Source organism: Syngnathus typhle, linkage group LG12, assembly GCF_033458585.1.
Source record: "Syngnathus typhle isolate RoL2023-S1 ecotype Sweden linkage group LG12, RoL_Styp_1.0, whole genome shotgun sequence".
Classification (NCBI taxonomy): Eukaryota; Metazoa; Chordata; class Actinopteri; order Syngnathiformes; family Syngnathidae; genus Syngnathus; species Syngnathus typhle.
In genome coordinates this window covers 7,004,531-7,016,531 of record NC_083749.1, presented here as the reverse complement: position 1 = coordinate 7,016,531, position 12,001 = coordinate 7,004,531, and the positions used below count along the sequence as shown (strand labels likewise).

General features: G+C 39.8%; 1 protein-coding gene across 1 annotated transcript; it reads left to right on the top strand.

The window, feature by feature from the left end:
• Nucleotides 1-3,628: 3,628 nt before the first annotated feature.
• lhx3 (LIM homeobox 3) lies at nt 3,629-11,291 on the top strand. The gene is made up of 6 exons (XM_061293728.1): nt 3,629-3,698; nt 7,276-7,447; nt 8,511-8,713; nt 9,325-9,476; nt 10,109-10,280; nt 10,354-11,291. The coding sequence occupies exons 1-6, from the start codon at nt 3,629-3,631 to the stop codon at nt 10,770-10,772; spliced, it is 1,188 nt and encodes a 395-aa protein (XP_061149712.1). The 3' UTR covers nt 10,773-11,291.
• Nucleotides 11,292-12,001: the final 710 nt, after the last annotated feature.

The following is a 12,001-nucleotide window of genomic DNA, read 5'->3' as shown; positions in this document are numbered from 1 at the left end:
CGCACGCCAGTATTTATATTTTATATGTGCGTTGTACTCTTGATGTATTTTTTTCTCTTATTCACATAGTGACTCATACATAAATGATACAGTATATTTGATTAGTTTTCTGTCGTAATTTTTTTATACATTTAACCTTTTGGGAATTTTTTTATTTTTTCATTTGTAATTTAATACATTTTCAAATATCTTCAAATGATTTTCCTTTGCATTCGGGCTGAATTAATTGTACTTATCAGTTTTAAGTCAGATTTCATTTTCATTTGAATATGGCTAGGATATCTTTCTTAAACTATATATAATTTTGGTGTTTTAAAATTTAAAGGATTAAATTTAAAGTAAATTTAAAGTAATAATTGAATTCATTGTAATGCATTGCGACACCCGGTCAAAATATTAGAAACAGCTCCCATGATGACTACACAGAAAATTGACAAACACCACAAGGAATGTCTGGTTCCAGCTCGCAAGTTGTCATTTTGAGATATTTTTCCCCCTCAAACATGAACACATTTTACCGTTTGCCTTTTTCTGTGCTGTTCACTGCAAACAACAAGCCTGACCTTTGTGACATTGTCATTTTCAAGACAGCATGTTTCCAAGAGAAACAACATCAAGGAATCGTGTTGCGCCTATCAGGGGTTCCAATTGTGCCGCATTTGTTTGTTCTTTTGAAGCGGCCCTTGAAGAAAGAGGCTCGACAGTGAAAAATCATGCAGCGAGAAGGGTGCGAGAGGACGAGAGCCTCGCTGAAGGACAGCCAGGGGCGGCTTGCACCTGCTTTCTCGAGTGGGACCTCAGCTGTGTGGGCATCTTTAGCAATTAGGTGCGATGATGCTTCAGATTTGGGCAGAGGATGGGAAAAATAATATTCATGAATTTGAAAAGGCTTGTTTATGAACGAGAAGGCAGCTGCAGTGAATCGCATGATATCACAGCATGCCATAAGTCAAGAATAATATCGAAAATAGAGCTGTTGGTGCACCTTTAGCCACCTTTTCCCTACATATACTGTAATCTGTTTTAGCTGCTATCAGGATTAAATATTTGCATGGGCAAGACTTTAAAGGTGACATGCATTTTTTTTATAATTGAAAACAATTGCCGGGTGTCATACTAACATGTCTCTAAAAATACCTAAACACGAAAGAAATTGACAGAGCAAGGATTTTTTTTCCCTCTTGGTATTCTTTTTTTTTCTCAATATTTATTTATATACATTCCATTTGGTATTTCCCATCACAACACATTGTACAATGTGTGTGTGTGTGTGTGTGTGTGTGCGTGTGTGTGTGTGTGAGACATTTATCTTAATTACACTTTATGAATGCAGATTTCTTTACATCTTCCTGATGTTTTATTATAATAGATTTTACATTTATATTTTACTAGAGAATGCGAATTTAATTATAATAAGTTACTGAACAAATTAAATTCAGACGTAAAGTCACCTTTTGATGGCAGTATCCTGTAGGGAAGTGGCAGAGGAGGTGTAATCGATCCTAAAAGGGTAACAATAAATTATTACAGTATAAATGATGTTGTGTGCCTGCGTGGCAAGTTTCTTGTCATTCAACACACCTGACTTTGCGATTTTTTGTAGATTTAGTACCTCCTTGACATTCTGAGCCATGTTGTACTGACCTTTTACCATTCACACTTAACTATGTCAAATTAAGCTTCATTTTTGGTTCTATGGTTAATCAGATATGTTTTTTTCTGATTTTCTGACATTATAGGTTCACACACAAAAAAAAAAGTTGCCTACAACTTCAAAAATTAATTTACCTCCAGTACTGACGAAAAGATGAACTCTGGCAAAAAGTTTGTTATGTTTCAAAGGTTGTGGTGAAAAAGGAATAAACTGTAAAATATTAAAGTAAATCAGGAAAGCTTGTTGAAAAATTCTAATATTTCATCTCTGGTCTTTTTCAACATGTGCTAGATATTTTTTGACCTGCATGGTAGTGGAGATTTAGAAGATGCTGCCCCCCCCCCTCAACCCCCCGCCCCCTCCTCGCCGTCCTCGCTGTTGTTGTGCTTCGCTGTGTTGCGCCTTCTAAGCTCCTTTGACACGGCGGTAGGCTTTACTGTATGTGTGCCTCCTTGCAGATTTACAAACCTTAATCTGTGGAGAGATGCAAACTGACTTGTTGACTGGAGATTAGCGCCAATACAGCAAAAAAAATATATAATAATAAATTTTTAAACAAATAAGAAAATAAACCGCCACTAATTCAAATCACAGGCGTTTTGATGGTAGGAATCAGATGATTTCTTTTAATGATGGAGGCTAATTGGCCTTGAAGGTGAAAGGTCTAATTGGAGTCAAATAGAATCAAAGCTGTATAGAGCAGTGAGGCTGATAATTGGCACATTGTCAATGAGAATGGTGACATGGCACTTGGCCAAAAAGGAGGCATCCCGGTCACGCATGTGCGTGACTTTTGACACTTGAATGTAATTTGGAAAGCAGTTCAAAACCATGAATGTAAAGCTAACCTTTAATCCCTAAACGCCACTCAAGATCCCATCCAGGATTCAAATCCAGAACTTTAAAACTGTGAAGCAGATTTGCTCACCACTGCCGCTCAACTGTTACAAAACGTAATGGGAATAAAATAAAGAATACTCACTTTTTGACAACAGAGAGGTTTGCCGAAGGCAGCTGACCTCACCACGCTTGCTGATGTCATTAAAGTGAATAAAGAAGTTAACTGCTCTCTAGTGCAACCATCCATCCATATAGAGCTGAAGTCTGTCCCAGCTGACCTTGAAGAAGAGAGACAAATATGTTGAAAAATGTTTAAGTTTCTAAAAACGAATCAATAGATAGATCCAAACATAAGCATAACAAAACTGAACAGATTTATGTCAAATTATAAAAATTCTACTTTAATTTCCGCAAAAATAGTCTGTGCTAAATCATTTATTTCAAATGAGTTGAAAATAACAATTAAACAGTAACACAGTATTTCATGTGTTATATTAAAAAAAAAAAAGAAAATTAAAACATGTCACACATTTAAGTATTTATTTTGAGGATGTAGAAAAAAAAGTTTGAACAAAACTAAATTGATGATTTTAAAGCATATTCTGAGTATCATCATGGATGCTGCATGGTGCACATTTAAAGCAAACAAAAGCACAATCAACAATGTCCAATTGGCCTATTGTGTGGCCTGAAAAGACAGACACGTGCATCACAGCATCTATAAAAGAAGAGGAAGGAGGGGAGGGCATAAATCTGTTTATACAATGCAGTGTCCTCCAAATATGTGTGCGGGTAGCGTTCAGGACCGTGGACAGTTACCTCCTACTCTGGTGTAGGTTAGTCGGGATCAGCTGACCGCGTACGGGTAACGCCCCCCTCCTCCTCCTCCTCCTCCTCCTCTTGCACTCCTCCTTCCTCCTGAGCATCATCTACGGCCACACGGAAGCAACACATGCACATTTGCTGACTTCTCCCTCTTCTGGGTGACAACACTCGGGAGAGACTACCACTTTTTTGTTTTCTTTTCTTTTGTTTTTTGCTCTTTTTTGTTGTTGTTAAACAAGCCGAGTGCATCCTTTTTTTTTTTTTTTTTTTTTTTGGAGTGGGAGGAGGATACAGCAACAGAAGTACAAAATGTTGCTCGAGCATCCGGGCTCAAGTTGTCAGAATAACGCCAATTTCTCCCGCTACAGCGCAGGCCAAGGTAGGACTTTATTAACTATTAATATTTGGTGATTTTTCAACGATGATAAAATATTTTATTTTGATTTCATGTTGTTAGAAAACTGATGAAAGCTGCTTCTTAAAAACATATGAGAGTACAATTGGAATATTTCACCAAATGCAACTCGACTTTTTAAAAGTGTGTGAGCAGAGCCAAAGCAGTAAAGTGTCGAATGACGGATTTGTTCGTTTAATTGTGAATATTACGTTATTTCTGGGACAAATGTTGTTGAATATTAATAAGTTATACACAGGTGGTAGACAAGTACGAAGCTGTTCGATCAGACCGCATTTTTTGTGTGTGTGTGTGTAAGATTCCATAATAACTTTTCTTTAAACCAAATATTTCCCTGAGATGTTTTTGGTATTCTAGGCTACACATGCGCACTTTTGTCACGTTTGAGTGCGCAGCATGCGTGCGGGAGACGTTATGAATGCGTAATGAGCTGCCATTGTTGCACAAATGGCCGGAACAGATGTTGTGCGCGTTCTGTCATTCCACACCGCCGCTGCCGCCATGTTGTCGTCACGATAACGGATATGGTGCATGGACCCCTGCCACACTCCCACCCCTGCCACACACACAAACACACACAACGCTTGCACCGGAACGACCCGAAAAAGGTGCTAGGCAAGGTACTGCAACAGGTGTCACGTTCCCACTGCCGTGACCGACAGGTGGGACACCTGAAGGGGTCAAAAGAGAAATGAATCGGGGAAAATGCTCATGCATTCCCAAATAAAAATAAGAAGTTAAAACGGCAAAACACACAAAAATTTAATATTTCATTATTGCATAAAATGCCACCTTGAACTCATCATGCATATATAATCCAACTAAAAATGATTCAATACAATACCATACAAAATGTTGAAAGAAAAACGTATTAAGGCCTAAATGATCTGAACAAACATTTAAGCACAAATATGACCGTGATATGTAAGAAAATAATCTAAAAATAAAATAAAATAGAGATATTAAAATAATGTTGGAGCATGTTAGCACGTTTCCTGGTCAGGTGGATTGAATTGAAAATATTTGCATTCATTTAGAGTAAATCTTAACAGACTACTCCCAAATAGCTCATTGAAGACTTAAAAAAAATACGAGTTGTTTGAAGCTCAAAATTAGTAACAGACGCGCGCACACGCGCAAGCTAACGCACACGCAGAATGTTAATTAAAAAAAAAACTGAAATTCGTCGAAAATGGAAACGATTCATTGAAACGTTTTTGATGGTATTTTGGTTACACTTAAGTCACACAACTAACCACCGGTATTAGTCACGCATAAAATCTGATCATGTAATAAAGCTCAACTTTATTCACCCGTTTTTAAGTATCCCATTCATTCATTCATTCATTCATTCATTCATTTTCATGTTTCTTTTAAGGGTATTTTTCTTTTGAAACAGATGTGAAAACATTTTTAAACATTTTGAGTATATTCAAAATGAGATAAATTATTTTCTAATTACCAGTAGCCTTACATTTTTATAAAGGGTCCATACAAAATTAACGAAAACGATGTATTGCAAAAAATATATATCTTTTCTTTATTAGCATTTATAGTTAATATTTGCGATGGTTTTCATAACAGTTCCTCCGTGGCTTTATTTGATCTTAGCCAGATCCTAAATTGCATAAAAATAAAGTGAACAATCTACAAGAGATTAAAGAAGTTGCAAAATAAGAAAAGAGACATGTTTACCCTCCTTCACATATACACTTGCTCAAATGTGGACAAATGGCGCAATTGATTCTCGATTCCTCAGCATGCTTGCACTCCGCATGATTTCCCCAGGCGCCATTTTGTGCCAAAGATCAGCGTCAATAAAATTCATTGGGGTGCTGGCCCGATCAACATTGCTATTGAACAGCACGCATCGGCCCTAAATAAACACGAGTCTCGCAGGACTCCAAAGCAACCAATAGGAATGATTCGAGTGTGTCAAAACGTAGTCAGCCTCATATTTAAAAATACTGTTTAGTGAAAAAGATTTTTTACAATTTGTGAAAGATACTTGCGCATAATAATTGCCGATACAATAAAGCTTGCCGCCTGCGGTTTTAGCAATGAAATATTGCCTGCTAATTATTAAATAAAGTTAGTATAAATTACTTTTGTACTTATATTCTCACGGGTTGACTTATTCTACTAATAGGGCTATTGTTAGAATGAGTACCCCTCTAACTTTGTTTGTAGAGGGGGGCACCTATTCAAATTTGCAACACTATAATATAAAATACCCCCAAGATGACACAGAAAAAGTAAGGTGATGCTGCCATGAACGGCGCTTCCAAGCCCAACTGAGACCAAAATAAAGTCCAATGTCTTAAAGACAATATGATACGATAACCGGAGACTGAGTTTTCCGAGTCGTTGAAAGCACCTCGGGAAGAAAGCGAGTGAGAATTCAAAAAGAGAAAATAAAAGAACCGAGCTTCTGATGATGGAAATTGACAAACACAAAAGTGTGTTCTTCATGTTTTTTTATTGAAAACAAGCTGGTCCTGTCTGCCGCACGACAACGGCTTCGGTTTTTCACTCAATGCGTGCGCGCTCCTGCAGCACGGATACTTTGGCACTACCTCGGACAAAATCCGTGGCGAGCGCGATGATCCATACTCCTTTATGATTTTGTGTTTCATATCGTAGATAAGTAGATGCAAAAACAATTGCGAGGCTCCGGTTCGTAAGTATAGTATATGTATTTAAAAGTAGCCTAACATATATTCTGCATTCGTTTCTTTACCACTTTTTTTCTGCGCTTTTAGATGTAAATATTTTATTTTGTTTTCACGTGAAAATAATATTTTTAAGATGACTTATGCTTACGAAAACCACAAACCACATTTGACATTTTGATTCTTATTTTACTTTACATTTAATAAACTTTGCCCAACTTTTTCCACGCTGAATTATTTCTACTAAAAGGGGGTTCGGGTAAAGTGCCTCTTTTGTTGTTTTAATATTCAAAATGGAGCTCCAAAGGCGAGCAAATGACTTGTTGGACGGTCTTACTGCATGCTTGAGTAGCTGATCGAGCACCTGTCAGATGACGTCACCCCGTATGCACTCCCAAACTACAGAAAGGGCTTCATGCATGTTGCATGGCCTCGGTCACCATCCACAATGGCCATGATCAGATTCATTGCAGCATTTGTTTCAATAAATAATAAGCCGATTGTGTGACGCCTCCATGACCTGTCTGCTGTTCTCTCTTGATTATCTAAAAAATATCAGACATTATTACATTACCTTCAAGCACATTTGATGGCAACGTACCGGATTATAGAATTGATCACTATTTTATTTATTTATTATGTTTATAAGAGTTCAAAAACATCTTGCACTGTAATATGTCGTATCGCTTATATTGCAAATAACTTTTGTATAAAAAAATGACAGGTTGCAATTTACCAAGTACATTTAACATTTTGTATTCTTATATTTTTATCATTTGAATTTGCCCCATAAAATAATTCCTGCATATTGGCTTTATTCATCTGACATGAGTGCAACTAATTTTTGCATCATTTTTTTACATGCTCAGACATCCCAGTGTGTGCAGGCTGCAACCAACACATCGTGGACCGCTTCATCCTTAAAGTGTTGGAGCGCCACTGGCACAGCAAGTGTCTCAAATGCGCCGACTGCCACACTCCCCTGGCTGAAAAGTGCTTCAGCCGGGGGGACAGTGTCTACTGCAAGGATGACTTCTTCAAGTGAGAGCATGCACATACACACAAACATACACACAAAGTTAAAATGAAAGTCTCAGGAACTCCATGAGATTTTAAAGGCAAAGTTTTTGGCATCAAAAATAGTTGGGTTTGGTATGAACAAATGCTGGAAAATATGTAAAAATAAAGTTGGGGTTCAGTGAAGGACAGCCTATCTCGTATTGTTTTGTTGTGAAATGCAGGAAAGTCTTGCCCAGTTTGGTGTGTTCAAATTTTGTGTTCATTCAATGTTTTTTTTTTTTTGATGGTGTGATAGCAGATTTTCATCACCATGACTGTTTTATGACAATGACTTTGGATGCATCACACTGTTGCTGGAAGAAAGATGAGTTTCTTGTCAGGCTGGTTTTGGTTGAAAATAACTGCTGGAAAATAAATCATGTTCAAATGTCATGATCACGACCATCATGAGAATTTAATTGGCTTTAGAAAAAAAATGCAGGTTTTCTACAATTATAAATTTTAAATGCTAATTTTCAGGAGATTATGTTTATGAAAATTATTTTATTTATTCTAGTTTTACTCTTCACCTTTAACTATAATGACCTAAGACTGAATGTAGAAAACGTAAGAGTGCTCATTTAGTCAAATTTTCCATCAAGAGTAATAAGGATTATTTTGCTGTAGATTGTTAATTTTCTCAGTTCGACCTTGAATGTTTGTTTTTGTGTTTACAACGTGAAAGTAGAGTGTAGAAAGAAAACTTGATGACTATTGACCGATCTGATTGTGCAGTTTTCTCTCATTATAACATTATTTTACAAAAGGTAGTGCATGCAAGGCAGACTTGTTTTTGTTCTTGCTATTAAATCGTTTGATGAAGTGAATATGGCACAACCTGATTTTGTGGGTGAGCAACCTTCAGCTCACGGGCTAAATAGCGGCCGTTTCTAAAAACAAATCAATTGAGCTAAAAACCATCCAGGAAATATCATTTTTGGTACAGCTGCTATCCTGGCTCTGATTCATTTACAACTATAGTTCAGCATTTTGTCTACAAGACGTGAAGTGACGATCCACCTTGTCCACACTCGTATCCCAACAGGAGATTTGGCACCAAATGCGCGGCGTGTCAGCAGGGCATCCCGCCCACGCAGGTGGTGAGGCGGGCCCAAGACTTTGTGTACCACTTGCACTGCTTCGCCTGCATCGTGTGTAAGCGGCAGCTGGCCACGGGCGACGAGTACTACCTGATGGAGGACAGTCGGTTGGTGTGCAAGGCCGACTATGAGACCGCCAAACAGAGAGGTGTGTGTGTGTGTCATATTGTTCAGTACTCCTTTTAATACAATTAAGCTACACGATGCACTTAGCTATAAGAGGCCCAAAAGACCCGCATTAATTCGTGGTGCACTATATTTCAAATCCCTTTTTATATTTCCCCATCTGTTTGGGTTAGTTTTCGCCCCCCAAAAACACACACGTTTATTTTACTGATGAAAGGGTGCCATTACTTAGGGGAAGGGAGGGCATCCATTTGGAGGATGTTTTGCCAACAGATGTAATTAGTAAGATGCCAGGTTTTACTTAATGGGTCATTTTAGCTGTTAAACTTGTTTTAGCCTCGTAGTTTTAGTCCAACTTGTTTTTGGATCACTTATAGCTAATTGGTGACATTTGGGAAAATCTTTAGGGACAGGAATGCTCTTTACTTCATTATAATTAAAGCTGGTACGAAAAAAAAGGCACCAGGCTACTATAAATGGTGCCAAATATGGACACTCTTGCTGAGTTTTGCATTCTACCACGCAGTGAACACTACAAAAACTGTCCAGTGTAAAAAAAAATAAAAAATCTTAAGGCAACAGTTAAAGATGCTCTTTACGACATTGTGCCTTTCGTGCTACTCTGCCCTTCAGAAGCTGACTCGACCGCAAAAAGGCCCCGAACGACCATCACGGCCAAACAACTGGAGACCCTGAAGAACGCCTACAATAATTCTCCAAAGCCGGCCCGCCACGTCCGCGAGCAGCTCTCCTCTGAGACAGGCCTCGACATGCGGGTCGTGCAGGTAAGGTTTATTATGATCCATTAGGAAGCTGATCCATTAGTGTCCTGAGTTCATTACGGCGGGACAATGGGCGGCCGAGCTGGCACCGTAGCACTCCGTACACCCCAACGCTGGAGTGAATTTACGGCGAGATGGAGCAAAATGAAGTCCACATCAAAGTCAGCGTGGTTTAAGTGCGAGCTCGTTAACAATGGCGAGAGCCGGCCCCATTCTCGTACTGTCGCCCGGGCTGGGGAGCCCCCCACGCCGGCGGCCGTATATATTGTTTTATTTGCAAGGACAAAAGTGGGGGACGGAAACCACTAAAATGCTCCTCATTATTCCGTGAAAGGAAAGGAAGAGAAGAAGGTTCACCTAGGGCGGAATCTCATTAAGGCGGATGTAAAAGGCCTTTTTGAGTTTTACATTTGTGTGTGGGATTAAATGGTGACGATTTTATTTTTCCAACCTCTTGTGTTTTCTCGCCATGACATGAATAGAGTCGAGGCCAACAACAAGGCACTCTAAAATGGCCACCCGAGCAGACTCTCCAAAGGGAAGAAGCATTTTCAGGGTGCAGGCATTAGAAGCTGTCAAATAATCCAGCAAGGATGCTAATCCCATGAAATGAAATATTTTTTCTTCCATCGCAGGTTTGGTTTCAAAACCGGCGAGCCAAGGAAAAGAGGCTAAAAAAGGACGCTGGGCGCCAGAGGTGGGGTCAATACTTCCGTAACATGAAGAGGTCACGTGGAAGCTCCAAGTCAGACAAAGACAGCATCCAGGAGGAGGGCATGGACAGCGATGCCGAGGTGTCCTTTACAGGTACGATTCATTTGCACGCTCCAGAAAAGACGACGATGCAAGAACCAAACTTGATCTGTCTTTTCTGAAACAGATGAACCCCCGATGTCTGAGCTGGGCCACAGCAACGGCATCTACAGCAGCAACTCCCCAGCCATGGGGGCCCGCCAAGGGGGCAACAACCACGCCTCTTTCCCTTTGGAGCATGCCGCCTTGCCTTCACAAGAGCAATTCCACGATATGCGCTCCAACAGCCCCTACGGCCTAGCCCAATCGCCGGGCTCTCACCCAACGCTACCTCGGCATCAGCCGCTCATCACCGGGCTGGTCTACCCCGAGTCGGGCCTTTCTATCATGACCCAAGGTGGGGGGATGAACCCCGCTGTGAGGGTCTCCATTAGCGCCGCCAACGGCCCGAGCTCGGACCTCTCCACCGGAAGCAGCGGCGGATACCCGGACTTCCCGGCGAGTCCCGCCTCCTGGTTGGACGAAGTGGACCACGGACAGTTCTGATCATTTGATCCTAAGAAACTGGACTTATATTTATGGTTTTTGTCTTTTGTTTGGACTGGACTAAATAAGACCGTGATTCTATGGCAGACTGGTGGAACCAGTTTCTCCTCATCGGTTCTGATTGGATGGAGGAAAAACTCCTTCGTAAAAAGCACTTGGCTTAATAAAAGTCGTGTTCATTGGCGTCTCAATATGAACATTAAGAATTTAGGGTCACTTGGCTCCTCCTACTGCTTTTTTTGTCGTTGACAGTGTGGTCAGGTGCAGAAGTCTTTTAGTGTCTGGTTGTTGCCAAATGTCTATATATACGAATATAAATATATACATAATGGTTTATCATTGTGGAGACTTTATTTTTATACGAGGACCATAAAAGGAAAATCCAGCGAGGGAGGACTTTGTACATTCTTTAGACATACGACGTTCCAAATGCGGCGGGTCCAGTCACATCTATGCATTTGTGTGTCTCGTTCTGATCGAAAACAAAAAAAAAACCGAAGAGGTGCTTGCTGTAGCAACTCGGAGGCTGTGATGTATATGTTTGTTAATGTGGAGAAATGTTTTATGTCTAATTTATTCCTTTATGGTGATGACCACGTTCATTATGATGATGCCGATTCCTGATGCAGGACTTTAATAAATTAATAAATTTGTCACTTGTTTGGCTTTCTTTACATCTAGCGAGATGCTTTTTTTTTTTTAATGCAAAATCACAGGGCAGTACTTTACTTGAATTGCCTCGCTTTTTTATTTTTTATTTTGACTGATACCGACATTAACACAATGAGATCGACTCCTCCGAACTAGCTTCAATTTTGCCGATTGAGTACCTGCCTAATAATCGACACTGCATCGGATGCTTTTAACGGGCCCTTTAACGGGCCCCTGATGCAGATAGTGAGTCCGCTCATCAATTGGGGGATTACTGGGACTTGTTTGCGCTCAGATGCCCTTATGGGAAAGGAATCTGCAATCCATTAGCCTGGGAGGGATCAAATACCCTGTGAATTCCTCCCATTTGTTTAGGCATTCAAAGTCAGGTTCAATTAAGTGGATTAAAACTGAAAGGTAGGTTGGGTGTGTGTGTGTGTGTGTGTGTGTGTGTGTGTGTGTGTGTGTGTGTGTGTGTGTGTGTGTGTGTGTGTTATATTAATTTCCTCAGCTGTTTTATATAGTCTACTGTATATACAGTACACATACACACGCTATGTGTCGCAGTTGGCCCTCAT